The 22,683-nt window shown below is 47.0% G+C and overlaps 1 protein-coding gene across 1 annotated transcript; it reads left to right on the top strand.

Moving 5' to 3' along the window:
* The first annotated feature begins 1,673 nt into the window (after positions 1-1,673).
* WNT10A (Wnt family member 10A) lies at positions 1,674-21,810 on the top strand. Its single transcript, XM_074298725.1, has 4 exons — positions 1,674-2,386; positions 3,719-3,981; positions 17,277-17,656; positions 20,877-21,810. The coding sequence occupies exons 1-4, from the start codon at positions 2,274-2,276 to the stop codon at positions 21,372-21,374; spliced, it is 1,254 nt and encodes a 417-aa protein (XP_074154826.1). The 5' UTR covers positions 1,674-2,273; the 3' UTR covers positions 21,375-21,810.
* Positions 21,811-22,683: the final 873 nt, after the last annotated feature.

Below are 22,683 nucleotides of genomic sequence, written 5' to 3'. Positions count from 1 at the left end.
GATCACTTGTAGCACTAAAAGTCTATGATTCTATATTAATAAATAGCTTGCATCCCTAGTCTCCAGGATGAAAGCACACTGCTTTTGCCTGGATCAAAAGAGGCTTAATTGGGACAGTTTCTCCCTCTCATTTCTCCCTCCTACCTTGGAAATATACTTTTTGTCTGAATTCTGTCCTGAACTGCTCTTATTCTAGTCTGTTCTTTCTGGATGACATCTCAGTCCCTTAGGCCAAAGATGCCATTGTCCTGCTTGCTGAGAGAAGAGGTGAGTGGGGGGTCTGCAGAGAGTTGGGTCAAGGTCAGACAAGGCTTGCTGACGCAGACTGCTTCCAGCCCCCAGCTGTTTTCCTGCTGTCCAGCCAGACTTCTCCCTAACCACTGCCCTCCACCACTCTCCCGCTCTGCCCCCACCCCTTCCAGCAGCCTCAAGCCCTTAATTCCTGACAGCTGCTGTGGCTGGAGGGCCTATTGAGGCGGGGGAAGGGGAGGATGGAGGAAACTTCCCCGCTCATGTTGCCCCTACCACCTGATGATCTGGATACTGGGAAGGTCCCTCCCTGTTTGTCCCTCCCCCCCTTTTCCTCCAACTGATTCCCTAGGGAAGGGAGATTCCAGGAATGGGCCCCTTTTGTCTCTGAGCCCAGAGACTCAAGCAGTCCCTCTCCTCGGCCAAGAGGGGCTTCTTAGAAGGAGATGGTGATGTTGGGAGGGGTCAGGAAGGGATGTGCCATGCCTATTATGGGTCATCCCCATTTAAGGAGGGGAGATTGAAGCACTATGAAAAATGGCACTCATCCCAGACTCCCCTGTAAACTGGGACCAAGCTGGAAATAGAAGCCAGGTCTCCCCCCTTCCCTTTGCCCTCAGATTCTCCAAAATTGGTTCCTTAGCCCCGACCTCTGGGGAACATATACATACCCATAGTACTCTATATGGAGGCTCTCCACCGCAGGGAATGGGAAGAAAGAGTTCATCATTCCTTTATGGGTCAGAATGCATCCCAGGGTCATCCCCCCCCCCCACTACAACATTATCAGACTGCCTCCTCTTCGAATAGGGAACCGGATGAAAACGAGGTTGGTCAAGGGACCAGGGCACTCAGCCTCCCCACCTCGGGCTTAGCGTCCACCCCACACGCCGCTAGGGTCTTTCTTGAGCAGGATCTTGGCTGGAGGAGGGACTGCGCTCTAAGCAACTTCTCCAGCCCCGACTTCCTGCCTGAGCTGCAGGTGGCAGGGGGAGGCTGACCTCGGCAGTTGCCTTTGCGGGGAAGACACACGCAGACACACACACACAACACACATTGACATCACACACCCACACAAACACACAATTCCCGACATAACTCTAACTCACACGGTGACAGCCATAAATACAGACAGAGGCCTTTCGGCCCACAAACAAACGCCGAAACGCCAACATCCACAGAGTCTCTCTCTCTCCACGTGCACTCCGGCCAACCTCCCACCGAAGCCTGAAGCCGACTCTGTGGCCCTCGGACACCCGCACGCACCCACCCTTCTCCTCCCCCCGCCCCGCCCCCTCCCCCAATCCCGGTCGGTGACGTCACTAGGAGGTAGAGCCGGAGTACTAAATGCTGAGGGTGGAGGGGGAGAGGAGGGGTGGACGGAGTGGGGTGAGCTGTGTGGGGGAATGGGGTGGCGGGGGGAGGAGGAGGCTGAGGCGGTTGAGTTCCTCAGGGCCAGGACAGTCACTTATACATTGGGATTCGGGACAGAGGGACGGAGGGACAGACAGCTACGCCCCTTGGTGCTGAGAGCTCAGAACCCCTAGCAAGTCCAGCCTCGCTGCTTCCAGCCTCCAGCTCTTTGCCGGCTCCTTGCCCCTTGACTCCGCCACTCTAAACCGTGCTTGGCGGCTTCCTCCTCCCCCTCCCTCTCCCCAGCGCACACCTCGGGCTTCGCCAGGAGCCTCTGGAAGGGGAGGGGGTAAGGGGGAAATCCCCTCGTCCACCCTTGCCAGGAGGTGCCCCGCGCGCCCGCCCCCCCGGAGGGCGGTGCCCCGGGGCGCTGCCCCATGGAGCGGGGAGGCGGGCGGCGTCTGCCCCTGGAGCCCTGACCCGAGCCGGAGCCAGAGCTCGAGCCCAAGCCGGAATCTCCAGAGGGTCAGAGCCACCGCCGGCCGCCCGGGCGCTAGTTCTGCTCACCGGGTCTGCCTCCCCCGTCCCGGCGGACCATGCGCTGCCGCCCCCCGCCCGCGGAGCAGCGCGCCAGCCCTGCCGGGCTCTAAGCCCTTCACCCCGGCCCAGCCATGGGCAGCGCCCGCTCTAGCCCCCGGCTCCGGCCCCGACCCCGGGCCCGGTCTCGGCCGGCGCTCTGCGCGCTCCTGCTGCTCCTGCTCCTGTTGGCCGCAGCCGTGCCCAGGTGAGACCCCCGCCCCCTCTCCCTATTTCCCTGCCTCCCTCATGCCCCGCCTTCCGGGACACCAAAGATTCCCGGAGAGTTCTGAAGACCCCCAAGGTTCGGCTAGCACTGCTCGGGAGCGAGTGGTGTGCCCAGGCCAGGGGACGGTGGCCTTGGACCCCGGACCCCGCCTGGGGTGGGGGCCCGAGGGGAGGAGCTGTCCTCCCTGGGGAGAGGGGAACATCCAGACCCATCCGGTGATGCTCCAGAGGAGACAGACCCTTCAGACTCTATCAGTGTCCTTCAGTGTCGGGGGCAGCAGCCAAATTCAGTGCCTAGTTAATGTCTTCCGATTAGGGGGACTCTCGGGGAAGGCACCCCAAAACAATCCCGCCCTCTCCATTGTGAAGATCTCCCCCATGGGTGGGATTAGGAGATGGGGGTGGGGGAAAAAGAGGCGGCCCCAGGTGGGGTCAGCAAGGGGGCACAGAAGGGAGTTCTCCCGTTGTGAGTGTGGCTTGGCTCCTTGTGTTTTTGAAAATAGATGTCTATGAAAGTTTTTCTGAAAACGTGTGAGTATTATATTATTCATGCCTGGGAGAGCTCTGTTCTGTTTATGTTCTGTGTGTGTGTGTGTGTGTGTGTGTGATATGTATTTAGATGGTGAATGCAGAATCCAGTCAAGGTGCTAATATTAAGGATGTCAGTACCCCCCCCCCCATGTAAATCTTCCTGTCTCTAGAAGTATGTGAGACATAGTGTGTTATCTGTACTCTATAGGTGTGATTACTGTAAATTGTATGAATCAATGGGAGATGATCCATGTGAGTGTGAAAGTTGGGTTTATGTGTCTGCTGTATTTGAGAAAGTGGTTGGGAGAAGGAAGAAATTAGGGAGGAACCTCTAAAGGAGAGTTGGGGAATATTTGGGGTTCTGTTAAAGTTTTCATTCATTCTTTAATGCATCTTACTGTGTGAGTTAGCACTGGGCTTTTCTGGGAGAAAACCCATTTTGGAATAAGATAGGCTCTCAACCTTCCCTTAATTTGGAGGGATGACACCAGTATAGATAACTATAAACAACAATGTTTCATGAAAAGTGAGAACCGAAGTTTTATGTGAGATATGAGGTGGAAGGTTCTTATCATTGGGGAAGTCAAAGTAGAAAGTGGGGGAAAGAATGGAAGAAGCTGAGGAGAGAGAAGTTAGATTTAATGTGTATGAGGGTATATGTTTATATGTATGAGATAAGTAAGTCTAAGAAACAGCCCGTGTCATTGCTCTCCTGACTTTCCAGCTCAGTTCAGGGCCTATTTAATGGTCCCTATTTTTCCCATATCCCCCGTACCTGCAGGTCAGAACCAAATGACATTCTGGGCCTTCGACTGCCACCAGAACCTGTGCTGAATGCCAACACGGTGTGCCTGACATTGCCAGGGCTGAGCCGACGCCAACTGGAAGTGTGCGTGCGCCACCCGGATGTGGCAGCCTCCGCCATCCAGGGCATTCAGATTGCCATACATGAATGCCAACACCAGTTTCGGGACCAGCGCTGGAACTGCTCCAGCCTGGAGACCCGAAACAAGATCCCTTATGAAAGTCCCATCTTCAGCAGAGGTAAATTCATCCTTCCTCTCCCTCAGCACCACTTCAGCCTCTGGAGCTTCCAAACTCTCTCATATTCACATACATTCTACTTTCTAGCCCTTCCCTACTCTTGATTCCTACTGGTTCAGGCCTTCTGGTCCCTAGGTCCTTATATTCTCCTAATTCTCTGTCTTTCAAAGCTTCTGGCTCTTAGTGGTTCCTATTCCCCTCCTGTTTTTCCCAATTCAAATATTTCTCGTATTCCAGGAAGCTCTGATTTGGGAGAGCAAAGGAAAAAACTAAGTTACATGGAAGAGACTGGATGTATAGAATGTCCAGAGTTTAGGGATCTAAGGTATCCTGAATAACTATCCTGATTCTTTAGGGGGAATGAAGCCAACTTGGGTTACTTAAAGTGGATGTAGCGAGGTAGGGCTCTGGAAATATGGTTGCTATTCCCTTAGCCAACACATCTCAGGACTCCTATAGTTCACTTTTACCTTTTAAGATTAAGAAGGAAAAGAGGAGGTCTGTTTGCAAGGGGAGGAGATATAGAAGGTAAAAGGGGGCAGTTGGGAACCTACTTTGACTTTTGGCTAGAGACAGGATAAAACCAAAGAAGCCTGAAATTTGGTGATAATCTCCCATTCATGACTTGGAGTTTGATAAGAGGTGGGATGAAGCCTTGAGTCTTTATATTTGGGCGGCAAGATCTATTCATCTAGCATTTCTCCCACCTTAGTGTACAAACCTCCAAGTCACCTACTCTTAAGGAATTCTCTGGATTCAGAAGGGTTGGGAGAAATGAGTCTTGATTGTATTTCTCTGCACATCAGATTCATAGATTTCTCAACATTGAAAGATCTCTCTACTGAATGGCAGGATCCCCTTTGACAGTGGATAGAACTTCAGTGGGGGAAGCTGAAAACAGAATTGAAATCTGGAAGGACCTGAGAGATCATCAGGTCAAATTTCCCTTTGCCCAGAGTCAAACAGGAAGTTTAGTCAGGATTCCCATCCAGCTTTCTGCTTCCAAGTTCACTGACCTCTCTGGAAGGGGATTTTCCTGGTTACTTTTCATACTTGTCTTTCCCAGACTAATGGGGTTTAAGACTTCATTGATTCCTTTCAAGTTCATGTTTTATTGTCCTGGATAGTTAAAGTGGTTCCTCTTATCAGCGGAAGAGTGGACAGTATTCTGTTGGAACAGCATGCTGATGTATTGGGACAGATTAGGCCTTTTGCCAACCAAACTCGTTTTAAAAGAGGGTGCTCCCCAAAATTAGGGTGAAAAACGAATCCCTTGGAGGTTTGGACTGGACAGAGGCAGGGAGGACAAACTCTAGGCCTCCACTTGGTCGTCTGAAGGAAGCTGGACATGGACGGTCAGCTTAATGAGCCAGTTCCTTCTTGCCATTCTCATACCCATTTTTCGACCCCTAAGATGGGGAGCAGCCCTAGCCACCCCCAAGCCCAGCCCCGGGCCCCGCCCGCCTCCCTCCTCCTGCCCCGCCTCCCTCCCCCGCCCGCCCGGGGCTGTGTTTCTGCCCGGCTGAGCCCAGCCCGACACGCGTGTGGCGGCATGTAGCCGCGATCTAATCCCCCCGGGGCCGATCCAGACGGCTCCCGCGCTCCAGACAAGCTGCTTTCAAAGGCTCCCCCCCCCCCCATTCTTTCCCCCACCCGAACCCAACCCGCGTGGAGCAAAGCCCCTAGGGCCAGTGAAGGGGAGGCTCGCGGTGGTCTCTCAACCCCCTGCCCCCCACTACTTTTCCCTGTCTGGGCCTTCCCGCACGGCCCATTTTAGGGCCCAGCCTCCTCGCTGCCCCTCCGCCCCACCTCTCTAGCTCCCTCCTGCTTCCGCGCCCTTTGTGGCCTCTGCTCCCCTCCACGAAGTGACAGGTTCTTCAGACTTTCATATCTGCGGCTTTCCGGCCTCAGCTCCTCTCCCTGCACTCACCTCCTCTCCCTGCACTCACCTCGCCAGGCCTTTCTTCCCACCCCAGGTTTTCTGGGTTGTCTTCTCCACCGGTCTTTGACTCCGTATTTCGCCCCCTCCCCGCCCTTCCTCCTCGCGCCTCATTGCTAGTTTTCTTAGTCTCGTCTGTGGCCGTCCCTCCTTCCCTTCTCTTCTCCGTATGGATCTTGTTTCACCTTCCTCCATGTCTGATAGTCTGTCTCCTTTGAATATTCCTTCCCATCCCCAACTCCAGGGCCTTGGAGCTCTCTTCGGATTATACTGGTACACAGAGAAACTGGGGCCAAAACCCCATTTATCCCAGGCTGGCTGGGGTTCTCTAGCTCCACCTTTTCCTGATCCCCTGGCTCTTCTGTCTGTCCCTTAATGCCCACTGTGCTGAAGAGGCCAGGGCTCGCGTGTGTATGGGGGAAAGAGGGAACAGAGAGGAAGCAGAATAGTGTCTGGAGCCCAGAAGAGGGGTGACTGTCTAGTCCTTTACTAATCTAGTGAGGGTGGAGGAAGGGGGGGGGGAACCCAGGCATACTGCTTCACTTAGGCTTAGCCCAGATGGCCTCTTGGGAACTGGAGCTCAGGGGTCTGGGGGAAGTGGCTTTGAAGCTTGGGGGCGAGTCCAGAGCTGCGGTGTCGGGGGTTGGCTTCTCGCCAGATGCTGCCGAGTTCACCTGCAGTTTAATGAGCAGGAGGCAAGCTGGGGTGGTGGTGGTGGGGAAGGTTAAGGGGGGGTGCTAAACGTGCTGAGGCTGGCCAGAGAGGGGGGCCGCACCCAGGATCGAGGAGGGGGTTGGATAACCAGCTGAGGAGCCTGGAGGAAACGGCTGCCTCAGGTGCCCTCAGCCCCCTGAACCAGCCCTACCCAAAATTATTTTGTTTCCTGCTCTCCATTTGAGATCTTTCTTGACTATCTTAGCTTAAGGGTACACTAGAAAAATTTTGGGAAAGTAGATTCTTGGGGTTCCAAGAAAACCAAGAGGTCCTTGCTCTTTGTTCCTCCTCCTTTTGCCTTCCTTTTCTCGGTTCAGGTCACAAGCTTCCCTGAAGACCTCTCTTGGTCTAGCCTAACTGAAGCCTTCCTTGATTTTTGGAGATCAAGCCCAACAAGAATTGTCTCTGCTGCTTCTGAACGACTCATTTACTGTGGGGAGGTTACCCATGGCCAGGTGTTTGGGAAGTTGAACCATGAGGCTCAGAAAAATGAACCCCAAAGGTCATTCTTACTGTCTGTCTCCCTGGTCTGAATATGTTCTCTCTTTTCCTACTGTCACTGAATATCGAATGAGCTCTGACTAAAGGTATGGGGTCAACATCCTTAGGAAAATGGAATGGTCAGTAGCTGATTCTGGCCCTTCTGGCCCATAGCTTCTCCCCCAAATGCATTTGGATTCACAAATTCCTTTTTTAATGTAAAATTTAAGGGCTATCAGGCACCCTTACCTCAGTAAGAATTACTCTAACACTTGAATTCCATTTACTAGGAGAATAGGAGAGATATTAATTTTGGTGCACAGATCATTTGGAGGAGGGCAATCTATATATGGTAGGATACTGAAATGAAGATTTAGGGTAGCCAGAGAGCAACTTGAGGTGGGGTGGTGGAGGAAGGGGAAGTTAATATCTAGAAGAACAAAGAAAAGGAAACCTGGAAATCTTAGGAGTTTGATGGGAACTTAGATATCTAATTAAAATTTAATTTTTTAATTAAAGCTTTTTGTTTTCAAAACATATACCTGAATAATTTTCAACATTCACCCTTGCAACCTTATGTTCCAAATTTTTTCCTTCCCTTCTCCCCACCCCCTCCCCTAGACAGCAAGTAATCCAATATATGTAAAACGTAATTTTACAGATGAGAAAATAGAAGTAAACTATCTGTTCAAGGTTACCACTAAAACTCACCTCTCGTCAGTTCTTTGGCATTCATGGTAACCTGTCCGGAGCAAAACATGATGTGGGATGAGGAAGTGGGAATGGGGTATGATTATCTTTCAGTTACATTCAGTTACAAGACTCTGTATAGGGGATTGAACCACAGTTTAAGAAGCTAAGGTATATAGGCTGGAAGCTGAAGGTAGAACCAGGAGGAGAGAGACATCAATCAGAGTTAGGCTGTGGTCAGTGTCAACAGGAAGGAGCAGTGGAGGGAAGGTAGAAGATATGAAAATCAAAGGAGAAAAGGTTGTGAGAAAACAAACTCATATCAGCAATGATAGGTCAGGACTGTAACTATTCAGGAAGGCTTGTATTATAGCAGAAAGAATACTGTGGTTGGAATTAAAATATAGCTCTTATTTAATTTTTCAAATCATTTAAAGAAATGGAGCCCTAATCTTCTCCTCTGTAAAATATAAATCTCATTTGTTTTACCTTCATAGCCTGGTATGGTGGTTAGAACATTGTATCCTTGATATCCTTGATACAATGTTCTAACGACCATACCTGGCTATTTCTGTTGGGGAGACACATGCTGGCTATGTGACTTGGCAGACAACTCTTTAAAACTATCAATTGCAGTCCTGCATTTGGGATTCACTACACTAATGAAATCACAACCAGTTACCTGTGTCACTTACCTAAAATGGGTTGTAGCCCTGGATAGAAGTGGGATGGGGGGGGGAATTATTATTCCCCCTTTGACAGCCCTTCCCTAGCTGTAAGTATTTCCTGATAGCAATCCTTCAATTGCATATACATTAAAGTGTCCCAAACTATTATAGGAACCCATTTACCATTACATTTCCAGCATAAGACCACATCATATATCCAGTTCATTCCATGTGGGAGGTCTTTCTTTGGCACAAGGATTACCCTCTCCCAAATCCTAATGCCTTTCAGGTTGGAGAAAATGGGGCAGTGGGAGGAGCTGTAAGGAAGAGGAGGCAGGAGAAGGTGAAAAAACTGACACATTATTCCAAGAGGTTGGATTCTGAGGCTCATTGATCTCAGGACAGGAAAGACAGGGAGCTTAGGTTTCATAAAGCTCTTGATTCTTTTTTCTTGTAGTGTCTATTCTTAGAATAGAACTCTGTTGGATCCCCCTGCTCTCAGGAAAAGCCGGGGAACCTTCTTGGAAAGGAGGATTAAGGTACGGGGAAGATTATCCAGGACTTGAGTTAAGGACCAATCCCAGGCATCTGGTGTTGGGATGGCTATAGAGGATCATAGGTGGAAAGGGCAAAGGAGTGAAAGACCAGCTAGTCCAGTCCCTTCATTTTACAGATCACAGATGTAGAACTGGAAGGGATCTTGAAAGCCATCGAAACTCATCCTTTCTTTTTATAGATGAGAAAAGTGCAGCTTAGGGAGTTCAAGTGAAATACTCAAAATATTAAGTATCAGAGTAGGGATTTGAACTCAGGTCTTCTCCCTCCATGTTTAGTACTCACTGCACAGTCCACTCTGCTTCAGAGTGACAGAGGCAGCTAGGAGCCACCACAGTGCACAGAGGGACAGATCTGGAAGGAGTTCAATCTTGACCTTAGACACTCATGACTAGCTCTTTGACCATGAACAAGTCAGCTAACCTCTGTTTCCTCAACTGTAAAACAGATAACAATAATAATAAGTAATACACTTAGCTTTGAAGGGTTGTTGTGAGCATCGGATGCTTAGGGGGCAGTGCCTGATGTACTATAGATGCTATACAAGTGCTTATCATGCTTATTCCCTTTCCCCAACAGAAAAGAACATTACGGTGTTCAGTTTCATAAAATGCTTAGTCTAGAGTATGTTACATCATAGGTGCTATAGAAATGTCAGGTATTATTACATATGTTAAGATATGCAAGTGAAGAATCAGATCTGAAAGCAACATAGACTCACATGGTCGCACACATTCATACATGCACACATATACGTGCATCCACCTACATTAACAGTCTCTGCCTAAGTATCCCCATGTGTTGGACATACAGACACACAGGGACGGACAAACACGCCAAGTGTCCCTACCGAGGAATGGTCACCTGATAGCTCCAGCTCCTTCTGACCTGGGTCTGGAGCAGTAAAGTAAGCTCAGGGTCTCTTTTTCCCTGACCCGCTCTCCCCAGCTGTTCATTCCGGGTCCCCTCATCTCTCCTCACTGGCTTGTCTTCCTCCCCCCTTCCTCCCGGCTATTGGCTGGGGCTAGAAGCTGCAGCTGACTTTACTTAGACCCTGGCAGTCCCTGTCTCAGATCAAAGGCAGGACAGCTAATTGTGCGTCTTAACGAGCTCTCCCCCTCTCCCTCCAGGCAGCCCAGCTGGCCACCCTGCCCCACCCCTCTCCCCCACCAGCTGGCCTGCTGGCCCTCTGCCTGTATCTGCCCCAGACAGTCCGGGCCCAGGACGGGGGCCCAGGGACCGGAGCTGGGGCAGACTAGCCAGGCTATAACATCAGACTCTCCTGTGAGAGACCAGGAGCAGAGACCTCACACGCTCATCCGAAGACAATGCTTCCCTCACACAAATTGACACCTGAAAACAGTCTGAGTGAGACTAAGCACATCTCGAAATGATAGAGTGAGCAAGACAGAGTCCCCGGGATGGAGTTAAATCCCGGAGACCAGAAGGGATGCGTTAGGGAGGAAAGATCTTGGCGAGGAAGTCTCCCCCTGCAGTTTGAGGCCTCTCTGGACTCAGGAAACTTCTTACTCCCTATCTTTCTTTTCCCTCTCTCTGTCTCTTTTATCTCTGTTTATGCCTTGAAGTGTCTCATTCTTTATGACAGTCACCATATTTCTTTCTCATTCTCAGGCTGCTTAGCTTACAGGGAGTGGGAGAGGGCAGTCTCCAGCCACCTCCGGCTGAAATTCCCCCCTCTCTGCTTTTATTCCACCGCCTCCCATATTTTTCAAGTTTCATCATGTCTCACCCTAAGGATCATATAAAACAAGGTTGAAAGTGATCTTCTCCCCTATGTCATATTCCCAAGCCCCCTGCAACTAAGGCTGTTCCCTGTCTGCTGCCCTTCTAAGAAGAACCTCTGTGACATCCAAAGGAACAGTCTGGGATTCCCAACTACCGGCTTTCCATATTCTGTAGTAATTGTGTGAAATATCACTAAAGTGGAAATCTAGTCTACTTAATGACACTTAGCTTCAGAAGTCTCACTGAAAAATAGAAATGCAGCAAAAAGCACACGGAGGAAACTGAGTACTCCCACATCCTGAGGACACCTGAGTTCTCTCCCTATATGCTTTTGCCACTAAGTAGATGTGTGATTTTGGACAGGCACTTTATCTCTCTGATCTTATTTCTCTCATCTGTAAAATGAGGGAGGGATGGATGAGATTAGCTCTAAGGTTCCATCCAGATCTCAAAGTTTATGTTCTGTGATTCTCTGCCTGTCAAGCAGGCTTACAATGCCCGCCAGCATCCAGGAAGGTTCTTTGAGACTGACAGATGAAAGCATGGGAAAAATACTAGGTGTACTCCTCTGGGAGCTAGACTCCTCCAGCCCCAGCACCTTAGGGGCAGTTTCCCAAGTAGCCTCTGCATGGAGGCTCTCTGACAATCCTTTCCCTTACTCCCCCTCCATCCCCCACCCTCCACTGTTGGTCTTGCCTTCTCATAAGAAAAGGAAAAAAGCAACTGGGCTGGGGCTTTTTTAGTCGGAAGGGGAAAAAAGAGCAAGGAATAACTGAATAAAGGCTCCAAATATTTATTATTATACAGGATTTACTGTTCAGAGGAAACAGTTGCTCTGGAATGAAGGGAAATAAGTTAAATAGATTAAAACTGCAGCAGGAAAGAATGAGGTCAGATATCAGGGACATCCCCAGCAAAGTATTGGGGGTCTAATAGGTAACAGAAGTACAATGTGGAATCATTTTGGGATTGTCTCCAGCTGTGACATTTTTCAACACTAGGGGCCATCCTGTCTGGAGGTCAGGGGATGGATGGGTTGACCCTCCCATCATCGTAGGAGATAGTCTATAATTCTAGGGCTCAATGGCTACTCTTTGTTCATCTTTCCCAGACTCCTGTGATGATCTAAGAGATTTGAACATAGGGCAGGGTTAAAAAAAATTGTTCTAGGAAATAGCAACAGAGATCAGATTATGACCAAAGTGGAGGTGTGGGTATGGTCAGGCCTGTGCCTTCTCTGACTTCCAGCTAACTTTGGTGCCTCTGTGGGAATCACTTTCTTGTTTCCATGATGTTATCTCCGAACTGTGAGAGAATGTAAGACAGGGAGCCTCATTTCGATCCTAAGGGAATAGTCATAGTCTGTACTTAATAAATGCTCGGTGAATGGATAAATGAATGAACTAATGCGTGTTTCTGTCAATTTTTGTGCTTTCACATTCTTCCTTTCACTAGCATCCTTCCAGTTTTTCCCAACTTTGGGGCTATTTCATCTGACCCATTCTCTAGTACCTTTCCTCAAAGATCTGGCCTACTTTATATATTGTTTTGCCATTTTGAACTAACTTGATCCCAGTGGTTCTAGAAATATTGGTCAATTAATGAAACTTCAGAGTCTATAATGAACTCAAGTTTTTTATTGTTTTTTTTTTTAAACTTGGATTTGGGATTTGCCTCCCCCCTTTCTACTCTGCCTCTCTCCCTTCTAGGCTTCCAGACCTACTTGACCCCAAAGTATCAAAGATGAGCAAGGAACAATCTCTCTCCATTCCCTTTCTAGAGCTGGATAAATCGAAGCAAAAGAACTCAAGAGGTTTTCAGTGGGGACATCAATGTAGAAGAAATCCCACAAAAAGAATGCCAAACAATTTCTACTCTTAAGGAATTAATAGTCTATCAAGGGAGGCAATATAAAGACATACATTATATATAGAAAAAATACAAAGTAAAAAAATTCAAGGTAGTTTGAAAAAACAGTGTATAAGCTCTTAGGAGTAGGATCACTTTGGGGGACTACAACCAGCTTCTTTATAATGTGCCCCTTTCATGTTGCCAGTCAATGTAGGGTAGGGATTTAGGTGGTTACAGAAAACTAGGGGAATGTTTCTCTCTGCAAGCTTAGTAACAAAGGCAAAGAGAACTTTGTAGTCCTTCTCTCTTTGCTCTCTTAAGAATGACCTTCAAAGAGATATTTTGGTAGGTGGGTGGGTGAAGAATTGACAAGAAAGATGTATAAAATGAATTAGGAAAGGGTCAACCTTAGAAGTGGGGTCATGGTAGATCATCCTGCAGGAAATCCAAGAAAGCTTCTCTGCTCAAAAATCTCTTTTTTATAGATGCCTAAAATTCCACCATTAGTTATTTATTCTTTAGCTTAATCATTGCCTTCTCATTGCTTCACTCATTTATTTTTTTCTTTTATTTAAAAATTATTGCTATAATAATTAGTATTTGTACATAGCATTTTAAGATTTGCAAAGAATCTCACAAATATTATCTCATTTGATCCTCACAACAATCTTGGGAGGTAGTTGCTATTATTATCTGCATTTTAGAGATAAGGAAGAATAGGTAAACAGAGGTTAAGTAACTTACCCAGGATCATATAGCTAGTAAGTGTCTGAGGCTGAATTTGAACTCAGATCTTCCTGATTCCAGATCCAGAGCGGTTACCTGGCTATCCATTATAACAAAGAATTTTTTAAAATAAAGAAGTTCCAAACTAAAAAGCACAGTTTACGATTCTGATAATATATATAATATCCCACATCTGCAGTACCCTAGACTTTCAAAGAAGGGATCATTAGCACTCTTTGAAATGTATTATCCTATTACCCTAGATAGAGTTAGTTCTTTCTTAATCTTAAGGTGCAGGAGTTCTTCAGTTGTTCACCACCTATCTCAGAACCTACTATGAACATTAGATTTTGGGGTATTGAAAAGAGAGAAAGGTGGAGGGAGGGGAGGCTTATATAGCATGTGGTGCCTTGCTAATATACTTATTGTGTGCTATGTTTTATAGCTATCTGTACTTATATCATGCTATCTGTACTCATGTCATATCTTCCCATTGCATGAAGATCCTTGGAGTCAGGGGGACATATTTAAAATTTATTCCTCCCTCAGTAACTATCAGGAATGCCTTGTATACAATAGTTGCTCAATATTTGTTGATGTGATGTAGGGGAACTAAAACTCTGCATCTACACAGACTGGTTCAGTCTTGGTGATTCCATCTTGATTTTCTCTTTGGCTTATGCCCCACTGAGGATTTCTCCTAGGGATACCTATGACAAAAGGTAAAGATCCCTCAATGTTCATGCCAGCACTCAGGCTAAGGAAATATTGGCTATAACATAAACTTTATTTCATTTGACACATACATACACACAAAAAAGCCCACTGCTTGCACCCATGCCAATAAACAGTCAAGACAACTCTCTTGCAGTTCTTGTGTAATTTTCATATTCCCCAAAGGGCTTTATAGTCTTTTCGACTCGGAGTACTCTTCTGGGGTTGAACACTCCCCTCCCAAAGGGAGTTTAGAGACTTCAACAAGCTTCCCCCTCTGATGAGCTTTACCTCTCCCAGAGACCTACACAGCTGCTCCACTCTTTGCTTGAAGCTCCTCCACAAAAGGAAAGAATTTGGGGTCACTACAGAGTTGAACTGCATAGTCTTCATAATTCAAATTGAAGGCAAGGGTTGGGTTTATTCCTTCACATTATGGAGCTCTTCCTTGTTGATCTTAAGCCCCAAATCCCACTTGGTCCAGGCATTCTGGTTGAAGAACTCCACTGCTAATATGGTTTCCCAGAATGTATAGGTTTCATGAAGTGGCCCTCTGGTTACCCATGCTTTTCTCTGTGGAAATAAGTCTATGTCTGTTTAGCTTCTCTCTTATCTTTTGCTTCTTACACGCCCTTAAAAAATCTGTTTTCTCTTCCTCCCTCTTTTCTTCTCCCCATAAATTTTTTTTGGGGGGAGAGAAAACCTTTTGAACAAGTAAGCAAGATGAGTCTCTGCATTGGTAGTGTCCAAAAATATTTGTCCCATTCTGCATCTTGGTTCTATCATTTCTCTCTTAGTATATTTAGTCATTCCTTCTGAAATCTTGGTTAGTCATTGTTCTGATCTGCGTTCTTAAGTCTCTCAAAAGTGTTTGTCTTTACTAATTGCTGATATTATGTAAATTGTTCTCTTTGGTTTGCTCACTTCACTCTGTTTTATTCATACAAATTTTCTCAGGTTTCTCTGAAAAAACCCTCATTTATCATTTCTTATAGCACAATAGGATTCTATCACATTCATGTGCTATAGTTTGTTTAGCTATTTAAAAATACCATTGCTGGGCACCCCCAGAGTTTCCAATTTTTTATCATCACAGAAAGAGTGGCTATAAATACTTCTGTATTAGTAAGTTCTTTTTCTTCTCCCTACCTTTTCTCGGGGGAGGAATTCTTTGAGGTATACTTCCTACTCTTTCTTTTTTTATTATAGTTTTTTGTTTACAAGATATGTGCATGGGCAATTTTTCAGCATTGACAATTGCAAAACCTTTTGTTCCAACTTTTCCCCTCCTCCCCCCTACCTATTCCCCCAGATTTGCCACTCTTTCTTAGAGCCTAGATGTTTGAATAGGCTGTGAATTAACTAATCACCCTGATGTGTTATTAATCGGTCAACTCAAGACAAAGTAAGGAATGGACAATTCACAAAAAAGTTTACCTTGTAATAGGAATTTCACACTTTGCTAAGGAGAGGACATTTTGAACAAAATCTCATCAGTGGGCACCATAGGAAGTCAAGGACAAAGTCAAATCAAATCAAAGTCCAGCCTGGCTAGACTCCCTACATAGTATTTAAAATGTACAACCTTCTTTGCTAACAAAAAATGAGCTAGATAAGGTGTAGAACATACAAACTTACCCCTAGTTTTCTCTATATAATGCTTTCCATACTCCCTAATAAGCTGACCGCATATCTGTGGGGGTAATCTCTCCAAATTCCAGTGCCACTAGAACCTCCCTTGACCCTCTGGATACTCAGATTCCTCCCAGCTCTCCAGCTCTAGGAAATGAATAAAAACAAAAATAAAAATAACTCTGCCTTTCCTTACTTAATCCCACTGAGACTTGGTAGAATTTAAAGAAAGATCACAAAATGTTGCTAGGAAAAAATACATCAAAAACAAAAGGAAGAGCCAAAGTTCTACTGGTCAAGTTTACAGTTCATAGAGAGCTATTCTTGTGTTTAACTTTCTCTGATCCTCCTTGTCTGTTGTACCATGCAGTTTTCAAATATGCACACTTCCTAGCACATCTGGACCATCTAGGTTTTGCTCATCCTGCAGTCTTTGTGGGTTGCTTGACTGCTCTTAAGGGTTATTCCCCCTTCTTCATCTATCGGGTCTTTTCTCTTGGTCACTTTACAGGAATCCAGTCATTTTGCTCACTGGTTCCTTTGGATACACTTTATCAATAAGGAAAGGGCTTTTGATAAGAAGGATAAACACAGCTGAAATCTAGACTTATCAAGTATGATCCCAGATTAAGAGCATGTTAATGACTTGACTTTTATTTTTATTGGTGAGGAAACTAATGGACGGGAGGTCAAATAACTTACCTGATATCACAAGGGCAAAATATGACAGTGGAAATTTGAACCTAAATTCTGACTTCAGAGCCAGAGAGCATTCCATTGTACCACAATGCCTCTGATTTTCATGAAATTAAACAATTTTATGCATTTGCAAATAGTGATTGTTCCTAGGCTTTGTATCTTCCTTTGCAGATTATGTTTTAGTGTTCTTTTAACCTTTCTCTCTCTCTCTCTCTCTCTCTCTCTCTCTCTCTCTCTCTCTCTCTCTATATATATATATATATATATATATATATATATATGTATATATATATGATGTATCCTTTTGCATAATAATATTTAATGTCTATATTCATGATTGAAAGAAATGCTACATTTCAACATTGAAAGAAATGCTAAATTTCAGCTAGAAGTTAGGGACTTTTTTTCCCATCCAAGTTCGTGGTTCACCTGAAATCTAACTATGGTTCCAATGGGAATCTGTGGTTCACAGGTTAAGTACCTCTACCTTAGAAGGAGGCCAGAAGAGAAGGATGGCAGTTAAAACAGAAGGACGACCACCTGAATGGTATGGTTGTTTAGAGAATAAAGGAATTCTTAACTTGGTCTGTGGATAGATTTCAGAAGGCTATGGATTTGCTTTTAAATATTTTGATAACTATATGTCAATATAATGGTTTCTTTTGTAATCTTAAGTATTTATTTTACTCATTATTCTGAGAAGAGATTCATAGGCTTTGCCAGATTGCCAAAATGGTCCATACCATAAAAAAGATAAAGAACCTTTGAATTCATTCTGAGGATGATGGAGTAATGAAAACCAATTTCTCTTTCCCCATTTTACCAAGACCCTGACTAGGTGATGATGACCTTTCCCATTCTTCTTCTCATTCTGTATACAGGCTTCCGAGAGAGTGCCTTTGCCTATGCCATCGCAGCAGCTGGTGTGGTCCATGCAGTGTCCAATGCCTGTGCCCTGGGGAAGCTAAGGGCCTGTGGCTGTGATGAGGCTCGTCGGGGGGATGAGGAGGCCTTCAGGCAGAAGCTGCACCAACTTCAGCTGGATGCTTTACAGAGGGGCAAGGGTATGAGCCATGGGGTCCCGGAGCATCCAGCCTTGCCCCCTGCTGCCTCTGGACTTCAGGATGCCTGGGAATGGGGGGGCTGCAGCCCAGATGTCAGCTTTGGAGAGAGATTTTCCAGAGACTTCTTGGATTCCAGGGAACCACACAGGGATATTCATGCCAGAATGCGGCTCCATAATAACCGTGTTGGGAGGCAGGTGAGAAGCCTGGCTCCAAAATCCTGGAGCTCATCCTAGATAAAATTTTATTGATCCTTGGAACTCTATCTCATTCCCTCAGAGTTACTATGCTCATAGACTGGCTCTCCCTTTCTTCCTGATCTCTTCCTACTATTTCCTTTTTCTCTGTTACCCTGACTCCCCTACCTAGTACAGTGGGAAAGCTTCCAACACTGGACTAGAAGTCAGGAGAGTTGATTTTTATCCCTTCTTTGTCAGTGTGTGATAAGGGCCAAATCAATTTGTCTTTCTTCTATTTTCTTCTCTGTAAAATGAGGAGCTTAGATTAGATGAGCTCTGATATCTCCCATTCCACTTCCCAAAACACACAATATGGTTTTTACTGCATTCCTCTTTAAGGATGTCAGACTCCTATCATCCTGAGCAGGTTTAGTGATTCCCATAATGTTAGTCCAATAGATCAAGTTACCAGGGTCAGAAAGTCCTTTGAGGATCATGGAATTTTGGTTGCCGAGTTTGTACAAACACCCTTATTTTATGGAGTCCTACAGAAGTGAAGTTAGACACTTTGTGTCCTGAAGGATAAAGCTACCGTTCAAAGCCAGATCTTTCTCCTGCTGAACTCCACCTTGCTTGCAGTTTAGTTCTGGCCACCACATAATTAAGGTAGATTTTGAGAAGCCAGAGTATATTGAGAAGAGGGAAATCGGGACTATGATGGGCCTTGAGATCATGCCATATAAATCTCTGCTTAATGAACTGTGGATAATTATCCTGGAAAGGGAAGGCTTGGAAGGAGGTTGTGATATCTGGCTGTAAGTACCCTGAGGGTTAAAATATGGCACTTGGATTAGACTTGTTCTGCTTAGCTCCAAAGTATAAACAGAATTAGAAACATAGGAGGATGTGACAAGGAAACAAATTTAGTGCTGATAAAGTAAGGAAAAAAACTTTTACAAATAGAGCTATTGCAGAATGGAGTGGACTATCTTAAGAAGGACTGGCGTAGCCTTCCCTGGCAAAAGCTGGGTGACCATGGGTTTGGTGGATAGCTGATTCTTGGATTAGATTGGATGAGATTGTCTCTGAAGGTCTGTAAAGACTCAGAGACTGTCTTTACTTCCAAAGCCAGTTTATTTTCCATTATGTACCATTGCTCTATTTCATCCTTTTCTCCTCAAGGTACAAGGTATACTGCAGGCCACCAGGCATCACTGGCTTTTTCAGAAGTCCAAATTCATTTTCCAATTCAGTCTCTTCTCCCCACAATCTCCTTTTTTCCTCCCCTACTTCTCACCATTGTGTCGACCCCTGACCCCTCCATTTCCTGGATTTCCTCTCCTCTAGTAGTCTTCCCTTGTTCTGTTTAGTGTCACTTCCATTTGATTCAGATCATTGTAAGTTCCTTTCCAAACATTGAGAGAGTTAACTGAGGCACAGTGGGAAGGGGGGCGTTGCACCCGAAGTTTCAAACTCCTCCCAGCCCTACTCCACCCAGGCAGATCTTCCTCCTAGCACCTTTGCCCTCCCATCCCCCCAAACCAATGGCTTCAACTTCTTGTTAAACTGGTTAATTAGTAGCTGCTGCTGGTGGGAAGCAGTTTAGGAATTGCTGGACTTGGGAGGCATCAAAGCTGTTCTAATGTGGCCTTAAAAAAGGGAATTCCTGGGTATAGCCCAGCCCTAGAACCCTAATGCTGCCTGCTTCAGCAACAAACATTTCAAGAGGCCCACTAGGGTTAACACCTTCCTAACCCTGGGGATCTGAGGTTCACCTTAGATATAGAAAGTGGGCAGCCCAGATGTGAGGGTTGGACTTTGTCCTCATTCCCTTGCCATCATTTATGGCTATTGTGATCTGGGATAATATTCTAGAGTGGGATGGAAAGTATGTTGTGATTCTACTAAGTGGTCTAAGATGCTGAAGCTCACTGCAGGGCTGGACTCTGAGAGGCTAATTGAATTTAGAGATAGAAGAGAACTTAGGGAACATCTTCTCTAAAACTTCCATCTCACATTCTGAGATGTTGAGTGACTCAAAATTTCACAGGTAGTAAGTAGCAGAGGTAGGAATCAGAACTCTAGGACTATGATTGCACAGCTGGTGGTTATTTTTGGTATATCCCATTGTTTGTCTTATTCTCCCACATTCAGTTGGAGTTGAGAAGAATTGGTGCCCTTACCTCCTATCTTACTTCACTTTCCATTTTGGAATGAGTTGAGGAGTGGAGTAGGAGCTAGGGAATATTTCCCTTATGTATCCTTGGTTTTTGAGTCTGAGGGAAATTTTTTTTTTTTTTCTGGTTCATTCAAACATCACGTTAGAAAGGGGGAAACTAAAGATGAGAGTGTGGCAGATGTCAATGGAGATTTAATAAAGTCAAAGTCACCTGACCAAATCCAAGAGGAGGAAATATCTTTCGTTCCTCCTCACGGTATCCCCCAAATGGCCTCTAAGGCCTCAAGAAAGCAGTGGGACTTTCTGTATCTCACCACAGCCTTCATTCACATCCTGGAGCTAGGCCAGGCCATCAGATCTACGGGCTGGGACACGGTGGGGCCCACACCCCCAGCCTCTCCAGTTCTTGCCCCCCACCTAGGAAAGGAAGGCTTGGGGATTTCCCTGGGGATTGGGGATCCCCCCTCAGGAAGTAAGAGCAGGCTGAAGTGTGGGGGAAAGACCCCCCCAGTCCCAACGGTCCCTTGCAGCTGCTGTGGAGGGGGGGAGCAGTGGTGGGAAGGGGAGGAGAGCAGGGGCTCCTCATTCCATTAGAGATAGTGGGGAACTAGAGGGGGCAGGAAGCCGGGGATTCCCCTGGGTTCTGGTCTTGTGGGAACAGAATTAGGGATCAGCAGAATATAGGACTAGAGGGTTTGGAAAAGGCAAAGTATGTGTGTATACGGTGAAAAGGGCCTAAAGAATGAGCCTGAGTCCCATGGTGGGTAATACCATCTTCTTCTGTTTCTGATGATTTGGGAGACATCAAAGCTTGTTTCCTGTATGGGTGTGGTCCACAGACCTTGGATGCTCCTGATGCTCATACCCATTTCAGGGGATTCAGAGAGGACTTCCTGTTGAGGCCTGGGGGAGCGGGGCTGGGGAATGGAGCGGGGCTGGGGGATGCAGCGGAGCTGGGTCAGGCCGACGCAAAGGAGTAGGGGGTACTTGCTTCGGGGGGCTGTTGGGAGGCAGAGGGAGTCTAGTACCAAGTCATCCACTCCCGTCTCCTTCCCCTAGGCAGTCATGGAGAATATGCGCCGGAAGTGCAAATGCCACGGCACCTCGGGCAGCTGTCAGCTGAAGACGTGCTGGCAGGTGACCCCCGAGTTCCGAGCGGTGGGCTCCCTCCTCCGAGCCCGCTTTCAGCGCGCCACCCTCATCCGTCCCCACAACCGCAACGGCGGCCAGCTGGAGCTGGGCGCAGCCGGGGGCCCCCTCCCCTCCCCGGGTTCGCCCCCCGCTCGCCGGCGAGCCAGTCCCACGGACCTGGTGTACTTCGAAAAGTCCCCGGATTTCTGCGAGCGGGAGCCGCGGCTGGACTCGGCGGGCACGGCGGGGAGGCTGTGCAACAAAAGCAGCACGGGGCCGGACAGCTGCGGGAGCCTGTGCTGCGGGAGAGGGCACAACATCCTGCGGCAGACGCGCAGTGAGCGCTGCCATTGCCGCTTCCACTGGTGCTGCTTCGTGGTCTGCGAAGAGTGCCGAATCACCGAGTGGGTCAGCGTCTGCAAGTGACCTCCACGGGCGGCTCGGGGGCATCCGGCAGACTCGGAGGGGTGACGAAAAGACTCGGGGGCCCCGGCACATTCCTCCGTGCAGTCTTAGCCGAGTCATTTACTTCCTCGTGCTTCAGTTTCCCCGTCTGTAAAAAGAAGAGCCTGGGCTGCAGTGCCATCTCGCAAGCGTCTTCCAGCTGTGCTTTGGGGACTCCTCTTGGCAGACAGCGGCAGCTGTTCCCACCCCCACCCCCATCTTGTCACCTGGACTCGTACCCTCTGCCAATCTGATAAAGGACCCGAAAAAGGGACTCAGGAGGTGTGCTGAGATAGGGGGAGGCGCAGACAGCGGTCAGTTCTCCCTACTCTCTTTCCCTCAAAAATGCCCTCCCTAGAAAACACTGATTCTGTTGAGTGGAATGAAGAGGTTTATTAAAGAAAAGACATAGAGACAATTGGGCAATAGAGATTCTCTGAAGAGAGCAGGCACTTGCTTCCTTGCCTCCTCTCCCTTCTCCTGGCATTGTTATCTTAGGGTTCCAGTCTGGATACTTGAGTTCATACACCAATTTCAGCCCCAGGTACTAGGGCCTCAGTTCCCTTCTCTATACCCCCAAGGCAGAAATTATTTGTATGTGTTTGGTTGGGGTGGGGGGAGGTACCCAATAGCCTAACAGAGCAGTCAGGAGGCACCCATGTGAGGAATGGCCCCAAGAAGGCGGGGTCGTTGGTAATCCCTGGGCACGGCTTGGCATAGCCAAGCCCAGAGCCCCAGGGAGCAGGTGGGGCCAAGAGGTGGGGCCAAGGGGAGGGCTAGGGAGACTCACTGTCTGGAATGTTACTGTCTAGATTCTCCACTCCCAGAACTAGAACTGAGTATGGTAGAGCTCGGAGAGCTAGGGAGGAGATTGAAGTGCTTAGCAAAGGCCCCCAGTTCTCTATTTCTTTTATTCTTGCCCAGGTCTCCCTTATTCATCCAGCTCATCTTAATACTTCCCTTTCCATCATTGTACATACATGTTTGTGTGTATGTATATATGTTTATACCCATCCATTCACATATATGCCTAGATAATTGAGCAGAAAATTTTCTTCTCCCTAACCTTCCCCCCATTATTTTCTCCCAGTCTTAAAGGGATCTAGATTATGAAATCTGATCTCAGAAGTAAACTAACACTTGGTAAGGTAGAAAAAAAAGAGGGAGAAAGTATTGATTGAAATGACCAGAATCCAGGAGTCTTAGCCAATTCCACTTTACATTCCAGGTTATCCACAGCTGCAACCCTATTTCTAGCTTCATTTTATCCTTTCCACCCTCAAAATCTGGG

Source organism: Sminthopsis crassicaudata, chromosome 3 (assembly GCF_048593235.1).
Source record: "Sminthopsis crassicaudata isolate SCR6 chromosome 3, ASM4859323v1, whole genome shotgun sequence".
NCBI lineage: Eukaryota > Metazoa > Chordata > Mammalia > Dasyuromorphia > Dasyuridae > Sminthopsis > Sminthopsis crassicaudata.
Note: the sequence above shows the minus strand (reverse complement) of the source record. Positions and strands in the feature narration are given on the sequence as shown.

Excerpts from the sequence above, each read along its gene's own strand:
- WNT10A (XM_074298725.1), top strand. The coding sequence starts at position 2,274 with ATGGGCAGCGCCCGCTCTAGCCCCCGGCTCCGGCCCCGACCCCGGGCC. Across the intron at positions 2,387-3,718 it reads TTGGCCGCAGCCGTGCCCAG|GTCAGAACCAAATGACATTC; the intron begins GTGAGACCCCCG and ends CCGTACCTGCAG. Across the intron at positions 3,982-17,276 it reads AAGTCCCATCTTCAGCAGAG|GCTTCCGAGAGAGTGCCTTT; the intron begins GTAAATTCATCC and ends TTCTGTATACAG.